At 39.7% G+C, this 27,073-nt stretch overlaps 1 protein-coding gene across 3 annotated transcripts in view; it reads left to right on the top strand.

Moving 5' to 3' along the window:
• The window catches only part of RELN (reelin), a 490,351-nt gene that overhangs the window by 370,313 nt on the left and 92,965 nt on the right, over positions 1-27,073 (top strand). For all 3 annotated transcript variants that reach the window (XM_078060039.1, XM_078060040.1, XM_036067465.2), the window contains exons 24-29: positions 91-277; positions 6,587-6,792; positions 12,186-12,357; positions 12,900-13,100; positions 17,683-17,915; positions 26,568-26,725. In XM_078060039.1, the coding sequence (XP_077916165.1) occupies positions 91-277; positions 6,587-6,792; positions 12,186-12,357; positions 12,900-13,100; positions 17,683-17,915; positions 26,568-26,725 (1,157 nt within the window). The remainder of the gene's footprint in view (positions 1-90; positions 278-6,586; positions 6,793-12,185; positions 12,358-12,899; positions 13,101-17,682; positions 17,916-26,567; positions 26,726-27,073) is intronic.

The raw sequence follows: 27,073 nt of genomic DNA on the forward strand, positions 1-27,073 counted from the left end.
GCAAAAGGGAGACGTGGGAAATGCGGGTGCGTGGCCGTGGCACTCCCAGAAAAGAGGCCGTGACTTTACGTGGCCCTTCCTCTCTCCCAGGTGTGACCAGGGATACCAAGGCACCGAATGCCGCCCGGAAGCTGCCCTTCCTTCCACGATCATGTCGGATTTTGAGAACCAGAATGGTTGGGAGTCTGACTGGCAAGAAGTCATTGGGGGAGAAATTGTAAAGCCAGAACAAGGGTGTGGGGTCATCTCATCTGGATCATCTCTGTATTTCAGCAAGGTAAGAGCTAGGGGTGAGTGATGACGAAGGTCTGACTAAGCTATGGGAATACGTGATCCCCGCAATGGCTATTTCCGTAAGTGAGCGATTTACGGAGCAGTCTGAACTCAGAAGGTACAAACGTGGGACAGTTTTATGTTTCCCCACACTGCTTGCTTTTAAATTCCTTTGTCAAATTCCTATCCCTGAACTACATTTGGGAAACTCTGGTAGTTTGATGATGGTTTGGGGTTACCACAAATCCAGGGTAGGGCCGTTGAGAATTCCTGCCCTTCTTGTCCCTGATTTAAATCTTGTGGCTTTCCTCTCCTGCCATACCAGCCAGGCTTATGCCTTGAGGGTCTTTGAGTGGGGCAGGGACTCCTTGTCTTCTCGCTCTGGCATTGGAGGGTGCGTGAGCGTGCAGCCTGGGGGCGAGGAGTGAGCAGGGGTGGTGAAGGCGAAGCCTCAAGGTTAAGAACAACAGCTGCCTGCTGCAGTCCGATTCCACCACTCCCTAGCTGTGTGACTTTGAGCAAAACCCTTAACCTCGGTATGGCTTGGCTTCCTCATCTGTACAGTGGAAATAAGAGTATTCTATCTCATCAGGATCGTGATGCAGAGATGAGTCGGTACTTGTAGGTCACATAGAACAGTGCCGAACACATAGAAAGCGCTTCTGTAAGTGTTTGTTAAATTTGTCAATCCATTAATCTCAAGAATATGATTGGAAGAAGGAGGGGTGATGGTGGGGTTTGGGGATGTGCAGAGCTGTTCCCTGGGACTGACTGTCCATGTTGAGCAGACATCTCGCATCCTATTTCAGCTCAGTTTGTTGCCTGCTGGTGGTATCTGATGATACAGGACTGTCTGAGTCAACTCAGGCTACTATAACAAAAATACCATAGGTTGGGTGGCTTACATGGAAAATGGGTTTTTTTCCTCACAGTTCTGAAAGGTGTGAAGTCCAAGATTATGGCACCAGCAGATTCAGTGTTTGGTGAGGGCCTGCTTCCTGGTTTATAGTTGGCTGTCTTTTCATTGTGTCCTCACATGGTGGAGAGAACACAGAGAGAAAAAGCAGGCTGTCTTGTGTCTCTTCTTATGAGGGCGCTAATACCATCATGAGGGCTCCACCCTCATAACCTAATAACCTGATAAAGGCCCCATCCCCTAATACCCTCCCTTCAGGGGTTAGGCTTTCAACATATGGATTTGGGAGCACACAGACATGAAGTCCGTACGGAGACAGTGTAGAAGTTTTTCTTGCAGTGTTCACCTTTACTAGGGGCAGCACCAGGTTGGACAGACAGGTCAGGAGACACCCCCGAGGGACTAAGGTGCCACCCAGAATCTCTAAGACCGATTCTCTTGGAACACGCCCAACCCCTGTTGCTTGGTTAGCGATGGGGAGGGGCGAGCTACCTTCCTCTCCTCCCTAGCTACCATCTGGACAAGACATTATTTTCTTTCTCTCTCCTCTAATTCATCTCTTTATTTAGTCCTCAAAAGGACTAGAGTGGGAGCAGGCCTAGTTCTCCAACCTGAGCTGTGTGTCTCACCCTACTTATTAGCAGCTCTCTTTAGAGTGTCAGGTGCTTAAAACCACTTCTTTCCAGCAGGTACTATAGCCACCAATTCTAGGACAACTGGAAATGTCCCAGTCTACGTCACCTAACAAATACACAGGTGTGGGTGATACACTGTAGGGCTCATATGTTGTGGAATCTGGGCAGAAATCCAAAATAGCTTAATTTATGCAAATGCAAAAATAGGTGCAGGTTTTATTTTGATGCAGGTGCAGAAGAAAGAATCAGCAGCAAGCAAACAAGATGGAGAATGATAGAAAATCAGGATGAATCCCATTTGATGATATTTCCTGTCCATTGACATTGAACATCCGCTGGTCATTATTGTTAGAGATAATCGTCCACAAGTGACCAGTATGCATTGCACAGATCTGGACACACCATGTAATTGTTCAGAAATGGGAAGATTATGTCTCCCATAAGCATCAATTTTAAATAAGATTATGAATCCTTGACCAATATGTACCAAACACCCCAGTAAACACGTATGCATACACACAAATATTTCAAACATAGAAAGGTTACATATCAATATGTATATAACTGTAATTCAAGATGATCTCTATACTAAAGCTACCTGGATCGGTACCTAAGCTCCAAAACTCATTAGCTGATTCATCTTGCAGCCTTATAACATCTTCCTGTACCTCAGTTTTCTCTATTGTAAAGTGGGACTTGGAGAGTATCACTGGGTTAATGAAGGTAAAGAATTCTTTAGAATAGTGTTGGGCACATAGAAATCGTTCAATAAGTGTTAGCTATCACAATTACATTTTATGAGAATATATTTAAAATTGGTATCACTGGATATTTCCATATGTGTGCCCTGCCACTAACTTAAAATCAGTATTTCAGGGATGCCTGGGAGGCTCAGTCAGTTAAGTGTCTGTCTTCAGCTCAGATCATGATCTCACGGTCCTCGGATGGAGCCCTGAGTTCGCCTCAGTAGGGAGTCTGCTTCTTCCTCTCCTCCTGCCCCTCCCCCCACTTGTGCTCGCGTGCTCTCTCTCTCTCTCCCCCTTAAATAAATAAATAAATAAATAAATAAATAAAATCTTTTAAAAAAATCAGCATTGGGGCGCCTGGGTGTCTCAGTTGCTAAGCATCTGCCTTCGGCTTACGTCATGATCCCAGGGTCTTGGGCTTGAGCCTCACATCGGGCTCCCTGCTCAGCGGGGAGTCTGCTTCTCCCTCCCCGACTCCTCTTGCTTATGTTCCCTCTCTCGCTGTGTCTCTCTCTGTCAAATAAAATCTTTAAAAAAAAATAAAATAAATCAGCATTTCAAAATTAAATCATTCTCTTCCCCTCCCAATCCAACTTTCTTCCTAAATTTTTGTCAAAATATCTGAAGAGCATTTTTTTTCCTTTTTTTCTCTTGTATCAGGCAGATCTGTTTTGAATTCTAAGTGAGAGAAACTAGCTTAAGCAAAAAAGGAGGAAATTTGGTTCATGTAATCAAGACACAAGGTAAAACTGGCTTCAGAGATATCTGGAACTAGAAACTCAAATGCCCACAGAACTCTCTCTGTTTTCAGGTCAGCTGTCATTTATGAGAATGGTACTGGGGCCACAGAGCTTTCTGAGCAGCCCCGGAGAAAAATCTGGGGAAGGTTTCGGATTGGCCAGTTTCCCGGGGAATGGCGTACTCTGAGTGGCATAGCCAGAGAGGTGGGATACAGGGTTTGGCAGCCCCCACCAGCAGGGACAGTGACCCAAAAGAACAGCTCTGCACATCCACCACCTTTTGCAAACCACCTTAAACCTAAAATGTGCTTCTGTCCTGTCCCTCTTCTATCACAGAATTCAGGATGCTCTCCAATACTGCTGCCCTAATTGTACAACTTATTTTCTTTTTTGAAATGTCAGACCTCTGCTCCAAACAGAAATCTCTCCTCCACATCCCAGGTTTTGCCAATTTCCCTGTCTTTGCTTAATCTCCACTGCCTACCATGATGCCTTCCACCATCTCTGTTATCCCTATAAACTTTGTAGCATCTGGCTCAAATCCTGCTGCTCTATGGAGCTTTGTGGGACTATGGCAAACTACACTGATCTCCCCGTTCTTTGAATTCCTTCCTCATTGGTGTTCTGTACATACATAGATCATATTTTTATTTTTATTCTCATAGGACCCAGCAAGATGCTGAGTCCTACTGACTGAGCTGAACTTTAGATAAGATGTTCAGCTCAGAAAAGCATGCCCTGTGGTAGGCATTTACAAATCAGTAAGTACCTTTGAGACGGACTAGATTGGAGAATTGATAGATGATCGTATGACCAAATGGGACTCGACAAGGAGTAGAATTTGGTCTGCGGCCCTAATTGTCATATTGTCACTACACATACTTGTGAGCTCTCCTTTGAAGTTTGTGGTATTGTGCCTGGTGTGATTGGCACCCAATAATTATAACTGAAGAAAGGAATGAATGAACAAATGAAAGAGAATTGGAAGACAAGAGGTTCTAAATAAATGGTTATTTTCAAATAAATATAGTAGGATTATTTTTCTAGTGGCATTTTGATTAAAGAAGATTTTAATAGGCATAAGGGTAAAGTTTTATGAAATGTTTTAGAGGTTGTGTTATAAAGTCTCTAGATTCTGAAAGCGTTACTTTTAAATGTGTTTTATTTCATCGAAACCCTTAGAGCAGTGAGCCATTTTGACCTAGAATGTGGGGGGGAAATAGGAGAGTATTTTTCACATTCCAAGAGCAAGGAGATCTGTAACCTGTGACTCCAACACACATGCGTGTACACGTTACACATGTAAATATGTCTAGACATACACACATCAATACATTGATCATAGTAGAATAGAGAAACTGCAAAGCATATGTTACATCAAATTCTAAATTCTGACAAAAAGTTTGCCATGAGCCATTTCCTTTTTCTTTTTTTATCTCCCTTTAAAACAGTGTTCAACATTTCAGGTCACTGAACAAAAGAAAATGATTTGTGCTATTCTCTGGGAAAAAACATCTTCAGTGCCAAACTAAGCATTTGTATGATATTTTCCACCACTTACAAAAATCCCACAAAACACCTTTAAAACCTTTGTCAACCAACACCATAGTCTCCTGGAAAAACAACACCGCTCTGTGATTTTCACAATAGACTAATCATTCCAACCAGCTAATTGTGATAATTGGATTTTTATAATTCTCCTCACCCTACATCTTGATCCTTCTGGCTCATTTCCACGTGCCAAATTTTTCATAGAAGTTTGCTGGATTGGAATTAACTAGCAAGGTTCTGTAGGTTTTCTTCTGAAAATCATTCTTCCTGTAATGATCCTGCGGCATGAAAATTCTCGGCCAGATTATAATAACCTCTGAGGTTCAAGTCAACAAAAAGAAAAGTTAAAAGTGCATATAACATGTTGAAAAGGCATATTACCTCTAAGCTTTTCTCAAATACTTACTTAAAATTGAGAGTTCCAAAGAATAAGTTCCTATTTCAGGATTAACTTCAGTTCTCATTTCACTGGTACCCTTGTTTATTTTGGAATCTCTTAATTGGCTTTAGATTTATCAGTAACAGTGTACTGTTTTAATTATCCCCAAGTATTTCCCCTGTGACTTCTAATAACTGAAACCCTTTCTTAATTAACTTAGTGGATTAGAGGAGGGTTTAAATTATAAGTGTGAGGGGTGTTTTTCTCTATACTATGAATCCTATCTCAATTTTTCTTCCTGACTTTTAATTGAACTCCTTGGGAGCTCTCCAAGACCAGTTCGGTGCAGTCTGTGGATTAGCTTTGGCAGTATCTGCTTGGGTGGAAGAATCTCATGAGCAAACCTTTTTTCCGTCCCATTAGCATGAACCCATTTACTTACAACAGGACTGATGACAAACCTTGTCAATTTGAACCTAGTACTTCACAACAGGACTGTGACATGTAGGGGACACACAGAGCAAAGGAAGCAAGTTGCTGGATTTGAGGAAATTTTTCACATTTTTAAAACACAAAGACCATTTCATAGTCACAAAAACTTACCGAAATGATCCCTCCCAACCTCTGTGTTTCCAAGAAAGAGACCGAGACAGAGGGACTTGGAGCCTCAGAGACTTGAGTACTCTTTCTTTTTGTCAGGAAGTTTCTATTTTGCCAGTTTCACTCTAATTCCCAAGGAGGAGGGGGGTCAGGGCATATCTCTGGAGAGGATGTTTCCTCAGTAAGGCATGCCATATGCTCAGCAAATTACATGCAACATGTATTTCATCTAATTGTCACAGCACCCTATAAGGAAGGTATTATTACCCATATTGTACCTTTGAGGAAAATAAAAGCTCAGAAAGGTCACACAGCTAGTGAACAGCATGAATAATGGGCTAAAATTGCAACCCAACTCTAACTGATTTCAAAGTACATGGTCTTTCTTCTCTACAACTCTGCCTGGAGGAGATTTACAAAGCAAATAGAGGAAGTGTTTTAATTAAAATTAATTTTGCCTTATTTTTAAAGACTTTTGAATACTCTTTCTATGATTAGCAGTTCCCAAGGGTCTCATAACCAAGTCTGGGAGTCAATGATGCAGAAACTAATCAAACGTAGTCAGGAACAGTTACCGTAACCTGAGCAAAGAATTAAATGGTGTGACTTGCGCCTCTCAACGTTAAATGGGGACAAAATCATCTCCCTGTGGTGCTAGGATGTTTGTATGATCTTGAAACTGAAATAGCAAAGTGCCAGTGAGCTCCCAGATGATTGAATCTATGATTCTTCCGTCTTTTGGAAAGGCTGGGAAAAGACAGCTGGTGAGCTGGGATCTGGATACTTCTTGGGTGGACTTTGTCCAGTTCTACATCCAGATTGGCGGAGAGAGCGCTGCGTGCAACAAGCCGGACAGCAGAGAGGAGGGCGTCCTCCTCCAGTACAGCAACAACGGGGGCATCCAGTGGCACCTGCTGGCAGAGATGTACTTCTCAGACTTCAGCAAACCCAGGTAACCGCCCCGGCTGGCCTCCCGCTGGTTTCCAGGAGTGGTAAAGAGTACATTTTTGTGCACTGTTTCCAAAATATCACTAACTCTTACAAAAGTAGACACTACATCAAAAACTAATGATGTACTATATATGTTGGCTAACTGAACATAATAAAAAATGAAAATTAAAAAATAAAATAAAAAATAAAAGTAATAAGTAGACAAACTCATAAGTATCTGACTTAAATGATAGCTCAGCATATAAAAATTTCATTTCATTTGTTTCTGGACAAAAAGTACTTGTTTTCATGGCTGAATTTTATTTATTTATTTTTTTTTTTTTTAAAGATTTTATTTATTTATTTGAGAGAGAGAGAGAGAGCACATGAAAGGGGGGAGGGTCAGAGGGAGAAGCAGACTCCCCGCTGAGCAGGGAGCCCGATGCAGGACTCAATCCCGGGACTCCAGGATCATGACCAGAGCCGAAGGCAGTCGCTTAACCAACTGAGCCACCCAGGCGCCCCATTCATGGCTGAATTTTAAAAAACTTAAGAAAAATTGTGACTAGAGGAAAAGTAAGACAATTGACCAGTTTTCCTACAGAAAACTCACTTTTCCCATTTGCAGGTTCTTTAAATACACACACACCATATATTTTATATATATATATATATATGTATAAAGTTATTTATATATAATAAAATTAGTATTAAACATGTATAAAATATAAATTTATATAATATATGAAAATATAAATTTATATAAATTTGTATAAAATAAAATTATTTTTATATGGAGAGAGTATAAACATACATTTATATATTAACATATAAATATGTTCATTGGTTAGATTTAACAGCAAGATGGATTTTATTAAAAGTTTTCATATAGCAGAGCTAATCCTAGACAAAGTATCTGTGGGGCTCAGGTTTTTCTAAACTTTTTTACTGGCCCATCCCTGTCTTTATTTTCATGGATGACGAATACACGTAATAAATAAAAACCATGACAGGTAAGGAGTTTGGGAAAATGACTCATGTTTAATACTAATACCTATACCAGGCAATCAATGTATTTAGTTATTTTACAATTATGTAGCATTTTGAAATTCTACATTTATACTTTATATTTTATATGGCATTAAAATTTATTCAAGAATATCACTTTTAGAGCATTCCATTTTATAATCTCAGGATTTGCACTTTAACATAAAGACAGAATCTTTCTTTATATGTTGACCATCAACCGTGTCAAGTTTTAACATCTTGTTTTGCATTTTACTACTGAACCTTGTTTTATTGAAGAAAAATATTATTGAAGACTCTATAGATCCAATTCTCACAAATTAAATATATTTGAACATCCTGTAAACATATCGCTATTTTGTAGCTTGAAGGTTCCTAAGTTTGTTGTTTTAAAACATTGAGTCATTTAAAGGTGACATAACTTTCCATAAAATAACATAAGTAAACATGCAGACAGACCAACCAAAAGCTTTTCTTCTAAGGGACACAGAGAGAGGCAGAAACCAGAGGGGCGTAACTGGGAAAAACGAGAGACACAACCTCCAGGGAGAATGTCAGCAAGTGTGTGGGAGACCGAACGTGGTGACATTTCCCCCAGTACAGGACAAAGGGAATTGATAATGGTGCCAAATGAGTTTAAACAGCAATTTAAAATAATTCAAATTATTTTTTCCAAACATTATCATTGTCAATCTGGAAATTATTCAACATTCAGTAAAGTGACTAGATTACTGTATAGACAAACAGAAATTCAGTAGCTTTTTCAAATTTCAGAAATATTCAGCTTTTATTTATGGGAATTTTTCTTTAGGGCCAGAATATTTCACCACATTCTCAAAGAGTTCTATGATACTAAAATGGTGGGGAAATTTTGAGTTGGGAGATATCAGAAAAAGACCCCATTCGTGGTGGCCAATACATAAATATAAGGAATAACTTTAACCAATAGTACTGAGCATCTCTGTAAAGAAGAACTATGAAACTTCAAAACTTCCTGCAGAGATATAAAAGAAACCAAATAAATGGAAAATAATACAACATCTCTGGATAGGAAAACTAAATATTGTGATATGAAGATAATCTCTTAATTTATATCTCATGCAATTCCAATGAAAATCTTAGTGATATGTTTTGGGGAACTTTATATCTAGAAATATAAACTGGCAAAAAAGCTTAAACTTTTGGGAAAAAAATAGAGGAATGCCCTACATGATTTTAAAACATACACTGTATAACCTTTAAATAATTTAAATGGTGCATGGATAGAACAAACAATGAAGGCAAATGGATGACCTAGAAATTACTCACATATATGTAAAAATATGTATATTAAAACAAGGTTCATGAACTATCAATGAAAAATGGTTATTCAATCAAGTGGTGTTAGAAAAAAATGGGTAGGCTCTTGGGGAAAATTATCTATTTAGATCATTACCTGACCCCATCAAAAACTGTTAAAGACTGGTTAAAGATTTAAACATTTAAGTGAGTATCTGATCTTAGAAAGAGATTTAAACTTCCTAAACACAAGTTCAATGGAAGAATTAACAGAGAAAAGGGCTACTCACATAGAAATATACTACTTGCAGACATAAAACTACATACACATGTAACACATCTCTGTCAAAGAAAACAGAAAACAGTGAAAGAAAAAAAAACTGAGAAAATATTTTCCACCAATACGAGAAACAGAGGGCTGATGTTCCTGTGAAGAACTTAAAAAAATGGGTAAAAGAAGTGAGTCGATGTTACAAAAGAGGTTTAATTAAGTCTAGAGGTTTAATAAAATATGAATAATAGCCAACCTCTGTTGCAATAAAAAGATATCATTTTTCAACAGTCTGGTGGTCATTTTTTAATAATAACACCAGTGCTGTCTCCACACGGGAGCAGCAAGACAGGTGCTCTTGTGTCTTTCTGCAAACTGTAGGACTGTTCCAGGAGGAAATTTGGAAAAAGCAAGAGCCTTAAACATGACTAGTTCATTCAGCCTGATAATTCCATTGCTAGGAATCTTCCCTAAAGAAATAAACTGAGTATCAGATAAAGGGCTAGTATCCAAAATCTATAAAGAACTTATCAAACTCAACACCCAAAGAACAAAGAATCCAATCAAGAAATGGGCAGAAGACATGAACAGACATTTCTCCAAAGAAGACATCCAAATGGCCAACAGACACGTGAAAAAGTGCTCAACATTGCTCGGCATCAGGGAAATCCAAATCAAAACCTCAATGAGATACCACCTCACACCAGTCAGAATGGCTAAAATTAACAAGTCAGGAAACGACAGGTGTTGGCGAGGGTACGGAGAAAGAGGAACCCTCCTACACTGTTGGTGGGAATGCAAGCTGGTGCAGCCACTCTGGAAAACAGTATGGAGGTTCCTCAAAAAGTTGAAAATAGAGCTACCCTACAACCCAGCAATTGCACTACTGGGTATTTACCCCAAAGATACAAATGTAGTGATCCGAAGGGGCACATGCACCCCAATGTTTGTAGCAGCAATGTCCACAATAGCCAAACTATGGACAGAGCCAAGATGTCCATTGACAGATGAATGGATAAAGAAGATGTGGTGTGTGTCTGTGTATGTACACACACACACAATGGAATATTATGCAGCCGTCCAAAAAAACGAAATCTTGCCATTTGCAATGACGTAGATAGAACTAGAGGGTATTATGCTAAGTGAAATAAGTCAATCAGAGAAAGATAATTATCATAAGATCTCACTGATATGTGGAATTTGAGAAACAAGACAGGATCATAGGGGAAGGGAAGGAAAAATGAAACAAGACGAAACCAGAAAGGGAGACAAACCATAAGAGACTCTTAATCTGAGGAAACAAACTGAGGGTTGCTGGAGTGGTGGGGGGTGGGAGGGATGGGTGGCTGGGTGATGGACATTGGGGAGGGTATGTGCTATGGTGAGTACTGTGAATTGTGTAAGACTGATGAATCACAGACCTGTACCCCTGAAACAAATAATACATTATATGTTAATAATAAATAAATACATAAATACATAAATAAATTACATTATGTAGTACACAAAAAAAGAAAGAAAGAAAGAAACTGAGAGGGGCACTTGGATGGCTTTGTCATTAAGCATCTGCCTTCAGCTCAGGTCATGATCCCAGGGTCCTGGGATCAAGCCCCGCATCAGGCTCCCTGCTCAGCAGGAAGCCTGCTTCTCCCTGTCCCACGCCCCCTGCTTGTGTTCCCTCTCTCGCTGTCTCTCTCTGTCAAATAAATAAATAAAATCTTAAAAAAAAGAGAAAGAAACTGAGGTGTAGGTAAAGCTTTATGCATAAAGATTTTCATTACATAATTATTTATAACAGGAAAAAGTAAAACAATAGTATGTGTTGTGAAAATATATAGACAGTAAAATGATCTTAAGAAATAATTAGGGATGCCTGGGTGGCTCAGTTAAGCATCTGCCTTTGGCTCAGGCCATGATCCCAGGGTCCTGGGATCGAGTCCCACATCGGGCTCCCTGCTCAGCGGAGAGTCTGCTTCTCCCTCTCCCTCTCCCTCTACTGCTCCCCCTGCTTGTGCTCTCTCTCTCTCTCTTTCTCTCTCTTTCTGACAAGTAAATAAAATCTTAAAAAGAAAGAATTATACTGACATGAGAATGTACTTATTATATAATATGAAATTTTAAACTGAAGTAAAAACTGTATTTTACATACATCTCACCTATGTAAAAGATTACATGCTTTTATGATATACATCAAGGTGTTAACAGAGGTTAACCCCATGCAGAAGATTATGGGTGATCTTCTGTTTCATTTTTAATTCCTATTAACGCACAATAAGAACTGCTTTGGAAAAAAAATTAATGCTATTTTAATGTAATAACATACAAAGGAACAGTTTTTTTCGAGGTTTTTCTTAAAAATATGATACCATTGTCATGGTAATCAAACGACTGTTCAGTAAATCAAACTTAGTAGAAATATCTGCCTCCAAAAAGTACAATTCCAAATGAAATAAACATGACCAGGACTAAAGGCACTTAAGATCTTAAACCTCTTGATCTCTCTAAACTTGGAAACTTTTGGGGGCGCCTGGGTGGCTCAGATGCTTAAGCGTCTGCCTTTAGCTCAGGTCATGATCTTAGAGTCCTGGGATCGAGCCCCGCGTCAAGCTCCCTGCTCAGCCGGGAGTCTGCTTCTCTCTCTCCCCACTCCTGCTCGTGCGCTCTCTGTCTCTCTCTCTCAAGTAAATAAAAGCTTAAGAAAAAATAAACTTAGAAACTTTTAAAAAATATCAGGAGACCAAACAAAACTGAACTTTCTCTTGTTGCTATTCTTGTTATTTTAACAGCTGCTAAGAACACAGCTTTTCCTTTCCAGCCATAAATGATTTGCTTTTATGCAGATTCGTCTACCTGGAGCTCCCAGCTGCTGCTAAGACCCCTTGCACCAGGTTTCGCTGGTGGCAGCCTGTGTTCTCGGGGGAGGGCTACGACCAGTGGGCCGTCGATGACATCATCATCCTGTCAGAGAAGCAAAAGCAGGTCATCCCGATTGTGAACCCAACTTTACCTCAGGTATCTTTCTTATGTCTGAGCTCCAGGAAGACAAGATTGTAAGAGTAGATGGGATTAAAGGACTTCTCACTTCCCCCAAAAATTTAGTGCTTGACCCTTGAATGTAAGTTTTATAAGTAATATAAGTTTTCAGTGTTTGTACTTACTTTTCTGATTTGCACTTAATTGTTCTGTTCTCTCTCTGTGCTACCAGTTCACAGATTATTTAGATAGATAGATGATAGATAGATAGATAGATAGATAGATAGATAGATAGATAGATAGATAGATATAAAAAGACTAGGAAGTCTGGCCAAGGCATCAAGTACGATTATTACTGTGTTTATAAAATTAGATACATAGTGGCAAAATATTTTCTGTTGTTAAATCATCAGGAAAAAAAAGTTTGTGGCAGTAAAAAAAAATAATAATTTAGAGATTCTGCTGTATTTTCCTAGAAATACAAATGGCACATAGCCTTGCATATCATGAACTGAAAATTCCTTTCTTGTTTTCAAAGCTATCCAATTGCCTTTCTGTGTTATCTGCATTGTTTCTCTTAGAACTTTTATGAGAAGCCGGCTTTTGATTACCCAATGAATCAAATGAGTGTGTGGTTGATGTTGGCTAATGAAGGGATGGTTAAAAATGAAACTTTCTGCTCTGCTACACCATCAGCCATGGTATTTGGAAAATCAGACGGGGATCGATTTGCAGTAACTCGAGATTTGACTTTGAAACCTGGATATGTGCTACAGTTCAAGGTATTTATGGACAGATCTCCTCCCAGGGCAGGTCAAAGAATAGAACATCTTCCAGACCCATAAGTGAAATCAAAAGGACACAAATTTTTCAAACTCTCTTAAGGAAGGGACTCACCTGAAAGAGGTTCGATGATCTTAGAATGGCACAGCTGTCCAGTTAGCTCTGCCCACAAGGACAAAAGCTGGTCAGTTTGAAAACTGACTTTTAGATTTTCAGTCTGATTATGACTTAATGAATCCCATGCTTCTGAATGTTAAGAGAGAAGCTCTCTTTTTCAGTTTATGAGTGCTTTTTGGACTTACGAGTTATTTTGTGGTTTTACTATAGTACTTTCAAACAATTGCCCTTCCTTTGATTTAGTAAAGTTGTACCTTAATTATCACTGTTCTCTTAAAAGCTTGCTGTTTTTCAGCACTGTGATAACATGTCAATGTGTATAGCAAGTATTTACTTTGACAAGCTCTTTTTTCAGAAGCCTAATCAAAATTTCATTTTGTTTATAATAAAATCCCATTGGTGAATTCTGGGGTCGAAAGTAATGCAGTTTTAATGAGCTAGCACAACTACATGGTCCTTACATAATGGCAGGATGGAGATGGTAAATAATTTACAAATGGAATTATTAAAGAGATCAGATGTTTATAGGCAGCTCTTCAAATATAATTTCCACAGGTCCGTAAACAAGGAATGTTAGTCATAAATAAAATGATTAGTGAAATGTAATCCTTCTCTGTTTAGAGTTTGATGCTAAACTACCATGAAAAAACCATTAATAGCAGTATATGACTCAGTATTAATTTGTTGGTACTGCCTTAAAATGGTAGCAGAATAACAGCAATAGCAAATACGTTGGCTGGAATACTATGCTGTTTCTCACCTGACACCTTTTTGATTTAATTAGTCACAAAATCATGGTAGTGTAGGTGTTAAAATCTGCAAGATGATATTCTGATGTTTAAAAAATCTAAATCAAGCAAACATTATTAAATGTTCCAAGTACTTAACCAGTAAGAACGCACAATGCGTTGAGAATCTCAATTCTCAAATCACATCAGCAGAAAACTTTTGATTGTGACCATTAGTTGATAGTAGATATGTGTTATGGGTCACTTGGGAATTGATGATTAATGTATATTTGGAATCTGTGACAAGAACTTGGTGTCATTTGTACACAGTGCTGGTACGTTTTTTTGAAACTGCGTGCCATTTGTCAAACACTAGTTGCTAGGAATATAGACATGAAAAATATGGCCCTAGCCCTCAAGGAGCTCAGAAACTAGCAAGTGAGCCAGAAAAGAGAACAGTCATTATCACAGGAGTGTTGTAGTAGAAATAGGCTCTGGATGCTATGAGAGTACCTGGCATAGGGCCTGGCAGGTGCTCCAAAAACAACTGTTAGTTGGATGGATGGATAGATGGATGGATGGATGGAAGGAAGGAAGGATAAATTGAAATGGAAAGTCTCCAGAAATACAGATTTAGCCAGATTAACAATGGAGGGGGGAACAATTCCAGTTAGAGGGAACAGAATGTGCAAATATATGAAAATACATGAAAGTGCAAATGAGAATAGACAATTTGGAAACTTTCAGGAGCTTAGAGTATGTGCCATAGAGGTAAGAGAGAAAGTTGATCCTAATTGGTTTTATATGATACACTAAGCCACTTGGGCAATAACCCAAGAGCAATGAGTCATGGAAGATTTTTAATCCATTAAGTGCAAGAATCAGACCTGTTTTAGAGAGATCATTCTGGCAGCAGTATGGGTGTTGACTTAACAAGAGGAGAAACTGTAATCAACAAGTACATTTATTGATTTATTCAACAAATATTTATAAAGCCTTTACTATGCACCAGGCTCTGTTGTAGGCTATGAAAATAAATAGGAATAGCGAGTGTGGTGCAGGGTAGTTATTATTTTATAAAGGGTTGTCAGGTTCCCTCACTAATAAAATGACTTTTAAGCTGAGACCTATAAAAGTTAAGAGGGTGAGTCATGTAGCTGTCTGGGAAAGCATATTCCAGGCACAGGGCACAACAAGTACAAAGGCTTTGAATCCAGAGTGTGCTTGGAAAAGTTCAGGAAATCACAAGGACGCTATTTAGAGCACAAAGAGACAGAACGGAGAGACAGGTAGCAGAAAGGAGAGAAGTGCTCTGATTGTGGAATATACTCTGAGCAAAGAAAGGATGCTAGAGCAGTCATCAAAGGAAGAAATGGGGAGGCCAGATTAAGGCATTTCGTGGGATTATAAAAATAAGGAGATGGATCTGAGAGAAGTTAAAGGGGCATAGTCAACAGGTTCTGATGACCTGTTGGATGATAGAATGGAGTTGAGAATGACTCCATTCTGGCTCCAGTCACTGAAACTGGACATACAGTCAGAGGAGGATTTGTGTGAGGGTGGCGGATGATGAGAGCAGACTTGGACCTGTGGAACGAGGGGTGCCTGGGCACTGCTGAAGGGGAAATGGCAGGAAGCAGTCCTGGACATTTCCAGAGAGCTGGAGAGGGGCCCGGGCTGGGAGTTACAGAAGGGATTTGAAATGATGATTGTGAATGAGAGTTGGGAGCATGTATAGACTGAAAAGATAAGAAAGCTGAGAACTGAATACTAGAAAACACTGACAGTTAGGAGGCAGGCTAAATGGTCAATTAAAAAAGGCACAGACTTGTCGAGAACTGAAGGTTCTCGAGACCTGCCTACTTTAGAAACAACGGCAGTCATAAGAGGTCTACGATGAAAAGCTAACTGTGTGTGGCTATTGCAATTACTGTCACCGTACACCAACCGAAAGCTCTGCTTACTTATGCGTAATAAAAGGAATTTGTCAGGGCGCCTGGGTGGCTCAGACGTTAAGCGTCTGCCTTTGGCTCAGATCATGATCCCAGAGTCCTGGGATCGAGCCCCGCATCGGGCTCCCTGCTCGGTGGGGAGCCTTCTTCTCCCTCTCCCACTCCCCCTGCTTGTGTTCCCCCTCTTGCTATGTATCTCTCTGTCAAATAAATAAAATCTTTAAAAATTTTTAAAAAATAAAAGGATTTGTGTTAGAAGAGTTTAATCATGCATCAGAAATTGTCAAGTCTTTGCTTATTATTGTTGACATTGAACTATATAAACTTGGATAAATATATCACAATAAAATTTCTACAAGCCCAATTACAAATCCTTCTGAGAGATGCTTTCTAGCTGTGAGTATGGGAATAAGGAAAATATAGAATCTTCTTTTGAAAGACTGGATCAAGCTACCAGTAGTCACAAGGATGAACTGGTTGACCTCTTGAGCTCTGGGCCAATATTATTTGCCTACGGCCCTACCTTTCCTTCATTCTTTATTCTGTGGTCATGATCATGTTCCTCTGAGTGCTTAACTTCAGTGTTTCTTTTCTATAAAATTTGACTGCTCTTATCTATAGTCTTATACAATAAAATTCTATGGTGGCTCCCACCAACAAATGAAATAAGATATGAATAGGTCATCCATATAAGATAGCATATAATTAAATAAATATAAGGAAAAGAGCTTGACATTTATAATTACCAAAAAATATCAACTAAAACAGTAATAAAATCATTTATGCATTTACCAATTTAGAAAGAAACCGTTTTAAACTTGAATAATATTCAAAGCTGTGGTAAAACTGATTCATTTGAACCCAATTGATTAAAAATGAACACATAAATAAAAAGTTTTAAGTGTTTCTATGTTTTGACTTAGTAGTACTACTACTAGAAATTTATCTGGTGATAAGAGATCAACTGAAGAAAAAAATATACATTCTTTGCAATGCCACATATAATAATAAAATAATAGATTAAATAGAAAGTAGAAGGAAAGTTCTAGAAGTGTGATAACTTCAACTATATGACCAAAATATACACTTCTTTCTAAAATTTAGAGGAGAAAACAGAAAAAATAAAAACACTTGTGCTAGGCCATTGGGATTTAAGTTGCTTTTCTTTTTTTTTTTTTTTCCAAATTTTTTTCATGTTGTTAATTCTGTGATGACATTCCACTACATGGGTACCCAGAACAATAATTGTTTTATTTCTAGATTATTTTGTTTATTTGATGCAGTGGCAAAGACTTAGCTCTTTGATCTAAGTTGGCAATGATTTCTTACTGAGTTTTGGCAAGAAAATAAAGATGGTTATTCCATGGAAAACAGGGAGGGTAGCCCTCTCTTCAGGTAACCTTCTTGTTCTGAAGAGGATAGCTCTTCATCTTCTGCTTCCCTCTGTTTATATGCCTGGAATGAGAGAAGAAAGCCATTTCTTGGCTTCTTGGATTTTATCCCTGGCTCCAACATCACAGATACCTTGCTTCCCATTTCCCTCCTATAATCCCAAGAAATCCACAAAATGGCGACTGGCCCAGCTTTTCTTAAAAAGCACCTGTTGTTCACCTAAAGTTTTCTAGAACCTGTGGAACGGTCTTTGTTGGAATTGAGCTGAAAGTCTTATCGTTGTCAATATAAGGCAGACTCGGTAGCAAGAACCCTGGCTGCTGTAGGACCTAATGTGTTAAGTGATAACTTGGAACCAAAACCTTGGATAATCCCGTCTTTCCTTTTGACAGCTAAACATAGGGTGTGCCAATCAGTTCAGCAGTGCTGCCCCAGTTCTTCTTCAGTACTCTCATGATGCGGGCATGTCCTGGTTTCTGGTGAAAGAAGGCTGTTACCCAGCTTCTGCAGGCAAAGGATGTGAAGGCAACTCCAGGGAACTAAGTGAGCCCACCATGTATCACACGGGGGACTTTGAGGAATGGACAAGAATCACCATTGTCATTCCAAGGTCTCTTGCATCCAGGTAAAGTGACCGTTCTTATTACATGCCATAGGCGTTATTTCTTGGGAGCATATATTTATCTCAGTATCATCATTCCAGTGACCTACAAGAATTCATATAGTCTAGCTATATGTAGTCACAAAATGACTCTTGAGGAAAAGAGCCCTGGGGCAAAATTCCCAAAGTAGGAGTGTGTGCATAGGCGCACATGCATATACACCCCTGCGTGCTTGGCAAACAGACTTACTCATTTATTCATCCACTAAACAAGTATTTATTGAGCACCGTTCTGGGCACTGGGAGTACGGCAGTGAACAAAAGATGTTAAAGGCTAAGAGTCACAAGTCATTATTATATCTGACTTTCACTTTATAGAGATTTTGGATAATTTAATGCCTCCCTGTGTGGACAATTTGAGATATCTTGTAATATAAAAGATCCCTTTAAATGACTATTAAAATAATAGAAAGATTAAAAATCATTTGACAGAGAAATGAAATAAATGGATAAAAGAAACTTAAAGTGAATTAGTTTCATTAATAAGGAAATAAATTTAACTCTGTTTTCTAGCAGCCTAGGACAAAGGGAGAAAATGCAGGGTCATTTAGTTCTCATGTTTGGGTAAAAAGAAAAAAATGCATTCTGATTTTTAAGAAAAAGATACAATTTTTTTCCTTGCTCAGTATTGTAGAATAAATGTATAGCATGCATAGATATCCTTATGCCAGGTAAGGTGATAACACAGAGATCAGTAGGTTTAACTCTATCATTTTATGAAAGATAAAGAAACATTCTTCAAGTGGACACTTCTTAATTGAATCCCAGATTGTAGCATTAAACTGTGACTAAGTCAAGGCATTTCTGCAAAGCCTAGATGATATAAATCTACTCGTACAGCTTTCTGGTCGTGATTTAACATAGACTTGGAATATTCATTAGTGCCATTCAGCAGTATTTCCAGCTTGCTTCCTTCCTAGAATATAGTAGGATTTATATTTTCCTCACACATTTTAAAGTTTGACATGGCCTAATAAAATGTGAATGGAAATGAAATGTGTGATTTTTAAGAGCCCGTGTGCATCTTGCCATGTTCTCTGCTTTTGAAAGCATGTTTGGAGACGTAGTTTACATCAGTCTGGGTCCCTGACTGTCTACAACAAGCAGACTTCCTTGCCCACCTACACTGGACATACTTCCATAAGCAAGAATTAAACTTTTGTTGAGTTAAGCCACTGAGATTGGGGATTGTTTGTCACTGAGGAGTAACTGATCTCATTCTGACTGATACAGTGGTAAAAGCTTAGCAATCTAGAGGAGTGGTTTATTCATAAAGTTCTTGGAGACCATTCTGGATGTGACATCTTTCGCCGAATTGATCACTGAACTTACTGTGCATCATCTAGCTAGATAAGCTGGTTATGTTCTCTGCCTCCCTCATTACTTAGGTGTGCATCTCTCAAAAATTACACCCCACACTTTGGTATACAGACTTCCCAGATAGGGAGAGAACTTGTTTATCCAAGGCTGTATAAGTTTCTGGATTAATCTACTAAACTTTGAAGCATAGTCTTTAAATACCAATTATTCCAAGAAAGAGTTTGTCAGTCAGTGGATCTAAGTCCACCTGTAAGTAATTTTTTGTCTTTATATGCCAGTGTTCTTTGTAGTATCTTAAAGAGAGACTCAGATGATTTGATGTATGGTGGCAAAGTTGATGGGTTGGCCTTCTTTGGTGAAATTTAAGAATTTGACTTGCACTGTGCTTTAGGTAGAACAGGCCCAGCTGCTGTAACAGAGAAACAAATACAAATGTTTAACAAGGCTTAAACAAGATAGAAATTCTTTCTCCTATCACAGCCCAGAGGTGAGCAGTTCAGAGCTAACAGGGTGGTTCTGCCGTGCTGAGCACAACACTTTCATCTCTGGATCCAAGGCAGCCATTCCAGATCTTATCATCTCTTAACCAGTAGAAGGAAAAAGTAATCAGGGATGCATAGATGCATTTCTTTTTTTATTTTTAAGATTTTATTTATTTGTTTATTTTAGAGAGAGAGAGCACTCAAGCAGGGGGAGGAACAGAGGGAGAGGGAGAGAGAGAATCCCAAACAGACTCCCCGCTGAGTGCTGAGCCTGACTCGGGGCTACATGTCATGACCCTGAGATCACGACCCTGAGATCATGACCTGAGGCAAAACCAAGAGTTGGATGCTTAACCAACTGCGCCACCCAGGCGCCCGGATACATTACTTTTTAAAAAATCACCCTTACTCCTTGTTTATATCATGAGTACAGGCTAGGATAATATTTGTACAGTTACCTACTGCTATGCAACCTGTCTCTCCAAAACTTGTCTCTCCAAACAAAAGCAACAATGATTGACTTTCTCGTGGTTTTGTGGATTATCTGGGTAGTCCTGCTGCTGCTGTCCAGGCTCCATCATGTAACTGCATTTAATCGGTGGGTCGGTTAGTGTTTGGGCTCAGCAGGACCTTTCTCTCTGTGTCGTCTTCAGCCTAGTATTTTTCACAGTTGGTGGTTCTAGAGTTCCAAGAGAACAGAAGTAAAAGCTGCAAGACTTTATCTTATTTGCCACATCCTCCTGGTCAAAGCAACTCACAAGGCCAGTCTAGATTCAAAATATGGGAAAACAGACTCCCCTTTTTGACAGGAAGTGCAGAAAAGTCAGACTACAGAGGAACATGTACACAAGGAGGTGTGATTCATTGGGGGGCTATCTGTGATAATTTGTCCTAGCTCCCGCAAGTCACGTCTCTCCCACAGCCAGATGCATCCACTCTCCTCTCTAGACCTCCCATCACAGCATCAGGCACTAAGTCAATGATCTCATGATCTCTGTCAGGTCAGGGTATGGCCGTGGCTCCCTGGATGTGGCTTCCCTTGATCTAGAGGCCTATGAACTAAACAGGCAATTATCCATACCCAATATACAGTGGTGAGACACTGACAGGATAAGGACAATAGATACTTCCACTCAAAAAAGGGGGTAGGGAATGGGAAGCACATGGCAGCCACTGGCCAAAAGGAATTCTAAAAGCCAGCAAGATACTTATTATTAGGACTCCCTCCTCCATGAGCAATGTCCAGGACAAGAAGGTTGCCTTGATTAAATTCTGCTCTTTAGGAGTGATTCCCTAATCTATTGTTCTTCTCAGTTATTAGCTCTGCTCTGTAGGGTTCACCCTCTGAGGCATCTTTCCTTTGCCATGAGAATTTATCTGTGTTTGTATCCTAATAGCCATCTCATCCTGCTTTCTGCCCATCGCAAGCTGGGCACATAGCAGTGCAGCCCTCTAGTCCTCACCGTTACCACTGCCTTCCTCCCCCGGTGCTTTTCTGAAACTTTGACCCAACTACAGCTCTTCCAAATAGATAGTACAGCATGCCATGAAGCTGGGGAGCAGCAGGTGGATTATTTCCTGCAATGACTAGAATATCGGGCAGCTACAAGACATGACTATGAAAGTAGTGGTTAAGCCACATATGAGAACTAAAAGAAGGTTTTCCTTAATATCACAAAGTGAGCCAATATTTTGAAGCTCCCAATGTATCAATATTGTCTTGGACCTCAGCTCTTGGAAGAAGAAATAGTCTTCATTAGAGTCCAGCTTGCTGGCTGATGGCATTTGTGACAAAGAGCTCTCTACTAAAGAGTAGGAAATATGTTTCCACTTTAAGAGTTGTTGTTGTTTCTTCTGCAATATGTTCAACTCCACTATCTCCAAATGCAGTGTTGGAAAGCTGAGAATCCTAAGTGTGAAAATTGTTAAAATTGGGAGCTATTTTGCCATGAAGCAACATGCTTATAATCGTTATTAGAACATTGCTCTTTCACAAATAATTCTAAGCCGATTTTCTCAAAGGAACATTTTGTCTTCCTATTCATTCTCTTAGTTCTTACCTACAAAGGAGAGATACCCGTGGCAGTAGATATATGCTGGTGTATCCCTGACACTCAGCAGCATCCCGACCACACAATATGTCATGCCATGCAGTCTGCTCTAGGTTCCGTATGCAGAATGCAAAATATTGATATCTCCTGGGGCGGGGGGGCGGGGGGGACACAGGAAGGGGGCATGTGCTAGAAACACAGTTGCTTAGTATTCTGCAAAGTGTCTCCTCCACTGCCACCATCACTCGTGCACCTCTGCACAGGACAAGCAGGTGCACAGGAATCTTCTTTGTTGGAGAGGCCGGTGCAACAGCTCTCTCAAATGTGGTGATGGAAGGGGAAGGTATAGAAGCCCATTCTCCTGGTCACTCAGGCATCCTGTGAACAAAAGTAATCGGGAAAGGAGTCAGAGATAGAGTCTTATCTTCTACTTTTTCCTCATGTGGGAAAGCAAGACAAAGGGGAAGTTTTGTTCAATGATTTGAATGGTCAAGCCACACTGTGGTTTATTTCTAGTAAAATTATGTAAAATTAAACTCTGTCTTTTCCCCAGTCATCATCTCCTCCAATCCTTCCCGGACCTTCCTGACTATCAGGTCAAAGATGCTCTTCTAGCATTATGTCCTTCTCAATCGCAGTAGTAAGCAGGGTTGCACATTTACATTTCTTCATTCAGGGTTTGACCAATGTGTTTCCTCACTTGACTGTGAGCTACACGATGGCAGGAACCGTGTTGGGTTTTGCTTCCCATCATATTGCCTAGCCCTAGCACTATGCCTGGCATGCTGGAGATGCTTGGTAAATGCCGATTGAATGAAGGGATGTTGAATGAGGAATAAGGACCAACAGCAGGTAGATTACCTACAGTGAAGATACCTCCCTTTTTAAAATATGTTTTCCAAAATAAATTCAGTGCTATTAGCAAAAAGTCATTCTTCTGCATTCTGCTGTATCTCCCTGAAAAGGCAAAGATAGCACATGCACACGTGTGCACACACACATTAATAGCATTAATAATTTCAAGACTATATCTCTTCCACTTTAAAAAAGATAAACTATATGGAATCTAGACATGCTTATTAGCTTAACTTTGGCCTACTTCCTTTTGTTTTTGTTGTTGTTGTTGCTGTTGCTATAGCTTAAAAATTACAAGTTATTTCATGTTTAAGAAGAGTAAATAAAAGTAAGATACACTTGAGGCCTGGTTCTGCACACGAGAATGGATAACAGACTCATTCTGGTTCCTGCAGCTAGATTCAATTGGAGGTTCATTCTGTAAGTGGACAGCATAATACTTTGCTTGTCTTTGATTAGCCTTCTCCATCGTTCCACGATAGTATTCCTATGTGGAGTATCAGTACCCAGAGAAGAACTAGCCGAAGGATAAAAGTTATCCAGTCTTCAGTTGACAAAGCCATTCCAATAGTGAGCAGCAAATATCCTAATGTAGAGAGAGTGATGAATTCATGGTGCTGAATCAAGACATTCTCTGCATGCTGGGTATCTTGTAACACTGGTGTTTAAATAAGGAGCATTTGGGATCCCAGGCATAGTGGATTTTTGCTGGTATAAAAAGAGGTTTTCAAGCAAAGATTCAGAAACAGTTTGATGAAAAGTATCCTATTATAAAAAATAGCTCTTAGGCAAAGAATTAGAAGACATTTGAAGAAACAGGCAAGATAACTTTTAACCATCAGAAACCACCTGTTTCTGCAGGGAAGAAATAAAGCACCCACCTCACTTTGGCCTACTTCTTCTGATGGTCTCTCCATGACTACAGTTTTTTAGTGAATTTCTTACTAGCTTCCTCTTATTCCAGCAACCCCGAGGTTTCTAAAGTATTTGTGCTCAATTCCAAAACTGTGCAAGGGAGAGTAGGAGAGGGCAGCAGTAGGTATCAGGCACCAGACACAACTGGGAAAAATTTAAATGAAGCAAAACTTGCTTATGTCATGAAAAGTGAAAACTTTCTTTCTTTGATTTGCACCTACCAACTAAAAACCACCTAGCAGAGATTAAAAGAAGGAAAAGAGGTACAATCTCTTGCCCTTTTACTTTTGAAACATGGGCTCCCAGTTAGGACTCTTAGCTATGATTCATCATGTCCTGGACTCACCCTATTAACCAATAATTTGTCATTTTGTTTTGTTTTGTTTTGTTTCTTCATTTAAAAATGGATTCCTTTGTGCTCAGCTCCTGAGGTCTTTCACGTTCTCAAATATCTAACAGTGAACTCTGCTTCTTGGGTCTATGGAAGACTTAGACTTGGGGTTGCCTCCTCTGTCTGGCCAGACCAGACCCTGATTCTTTCATTGTTATGAAAATTACAGTGACCCCAAGAAACAGATGGGTCAAAGCGTTTCATTTCCTCTTCTTCCACTATCAAATTACCAAAGCTTCTAGAATTCTACTTAAAGGTGAGATTCTTCAACCTTCTGAATGCTTCTGGGCCTCAACCTGAGCCTCCCTCTTTCATGAAGTAGGGCAGTTGATGGAGATGCCCTCATCTGGCCCATATGGGAGAATTTGGGGTAGAGGAAAGTTGTTCCTACCTCTTTCTTTACTTTCCATGGGGCAGAAGTTGTAGATCCATGTTTCTCTGTATTACAGAAACACAAAAAGAAGAGACAAGAATGACTTCTAATCTAAGAGGACTTGTATCGGAGAATTGGCATGTTTTCCTTTTTTTTTTTTTTTTTTTTAAAGATTTTATTTATTTATTTGAGACAGAGAGAGAGAGAGAGAGAGAGCACATGAGATGGGGGAGGGTCAGAGGGAGAAGCAGGCTCCCTGCCAAGCAGGGAGCCCGATGCGGGACTCGATCCAGGGACTCCAGGATCATGACCTGAGCCGAAGGCAGTCGCTTAACCAACTGAGCCACCCAGGCGCCCGGCATGTTTTCCTTTTTTATCAAAAGATACTCCTGTCTTTTGGGAGGGGCACAGAGGCCTTAGCATTTTCCTTAAAAGCAGCAATTGGCAAAAGCTGCTGATCATCAATTCCATTTCCTTCCTTTGAGAGGAAAAACATCTTCACAACCTAAATAACCTTCTGACCCCAATGGGAGGAATTTTCCCAAGGTTCATGGCACAACCACTGTATTTTTTTTTCTCTTTCTTTCTTTTTGCTTTTATGTTTTTCTAATCTTATTTCAATTGTCTTTTGCCTTAAGAAATAAAACCAGTATATTTTGAATTAGCTTTAAAGGAAATAAAAGATGTGTTCACCTTCCTCTTAACACACTGACGAATATGTGCTAAGACTTGCATTAATGGGTGATTAGTCTCTGAACACTTAAACCTAGTAAACAGCATTGTGGTCACATTTCGCAGATTTGCCAGGAGTAAGTGACTTAAAATAATGAAGAAAATAAATCCAGGTTTATGGTTCTGTGTTGCCAAATAATCAAAGCTATTTGAAGAGCTAGCAAGAAATGCGTTCTGACACTGCCATGTTATTTGCACAATAACGGAGAGGAGAAGGAACTGACTTTGTCAATAGTTACGTCTGACGATCTTCATTAATCTTTAAGATTCTTTACCCTTGTTTACGAAGAAACTGGATTCACTGGAAAGTCTATAAATACCGGCAGCGAAATTAATTGGACTCCAGATAACCTAATCCATCTTCCTTCCTTGATGTCGGTAGAACTGAGAAGGAAGAGGTGTTTTCCTGGTGTGACATTATAGAGGGGCACAGGTTTCCATATATTTGAGAAGAAAGAAATGTGCTGAGAGGATCGCAAAGACTGGAGAGCAACTGGAACCAGTGTTAGTCTGGCAGCCTCAAGACTGTCGTTGTGGGGGAAGAAGCACCAGGCAGCAGCCCAGCCCACTGGGATTCCAAGGTTTTGAAGCACTGGGACCAGGTCCTTCTTTTGTTCATTGGCAGTCACCAGTATTTGTTGGCAGCCCAGCTGGTTGCTAAGAGCTCATAGAATGCGCAGTCTTAGGGATTTGAAGCTGAGAGGTGCAGAGGAAGGCAACAGGTGGGAGGAGCGCTGTCAGTACAAACTTAACTCTTTCCTGCCAGGATCATGTCAGTGGCAAATAGCCAGAGTCCCCTTATGTGTCCTAACAAAGAACGGTCTATCTGATGGTCTCAAAAATTCCTAAGTAGCCTCTTCTGAAAATACCCATAAAATCAGTGTGATGAAAGGCTGAAATATTAACCACGTGAAAGGAATGCCTTTCTGGTTTTTATTACTAAAAGCTTATGAGATGGGGGGTGCCTGGGTGGCTCAGTCAGTTAAGCGTCTGCCTTCGGCTCGGGTCATGATCCTGGGGTCCTGGGATCCAGCCCCGCGTCAGGCTCCCTGCTTAGCAGGGAGTTTGCTTCTCTCTCTCCCTCCGCCCCTCCCCATGCTCATGCTCTCTCTGTCTCTCTCTCTCTCTTTCACTTGCTCTCTCTCTCAAATAAATAAATAAAATAAAAAATTTTTTAAAAGAAGGTCTAGACAGTTTTAAAACATATGAGATGGAAAATATACAAGTAAAAACCTATAATATGTGTCTGACCATCAAAAATCTTCTGTATCTGATATCCTCCTGGTATTGAAACATTTAGGCTGAAGAGGAAATAAACAATTTTCCAGAAAGCTCTGAGAGAAACACTTTATTATGAAGGTTAAGTGTCCAGTCAAGTGGCCATGACGTTCAAATAAACATGAAACCTTTCTTGAATTTTTCTGAACCCTTCTATGTTTCAGGGCTTTTGTACGAAGTATTGGGATAAGAAACACATGTGTTGTTTTTCCCCAACAGTAAAACCAGATTCCGGTGGATTCAGGAAAGCAGCTCACAGAAAAACGTGCCTCCCTTTGGTTTGGATGGAGTGTACATATCTGAGCCTTGTCCCAGTTACTGCAGTGGCCATGGGGACTGTGTCTCAGGGGTGTGTTTCTGTGACCTGGGGTACACTGGTAAGGCCGCAGACACGTGTCTGATGGTTTGTTTGTAAAATACTCATCTCTAGCTACTGTCTTTCATGTTACTTCTTCCAAGGAAATAAGATTCTGAGGTGATTCTTCTTTAAGTCCTAGTTGTAGGAATTTGCCACCCAGGCACTTGAGGTGCTAAAAGATATTTTGTAGTTTTGAGCTGCCTAAGGAAAACAAAACAAAACAAAACACAGTACCATCAATTTCACTCCCTAAAGGAGATTTATTTATTAGTAATAGTGATAGTAGTTAACATTGCTTTCGGCTCTACTCTATGCCAAGCACTATATAGTAAGTGCTTTTTATATCATCTCACCGAATTCTAACAAA

This window comes from Halichoerus grypus, chromosome 12, assembly GCF_964656455.1.
Source record: "Halichoerus grypus chromosome 12, mHalGry1.hap1.1, whole genome shotgun sequence".
Taxonomy (NCBI): Eukaryota; Metazoa; Chordata; class Mammalia; order Carnivora; family Phocidae; genus Halichoerus; species Halichoerus grypus.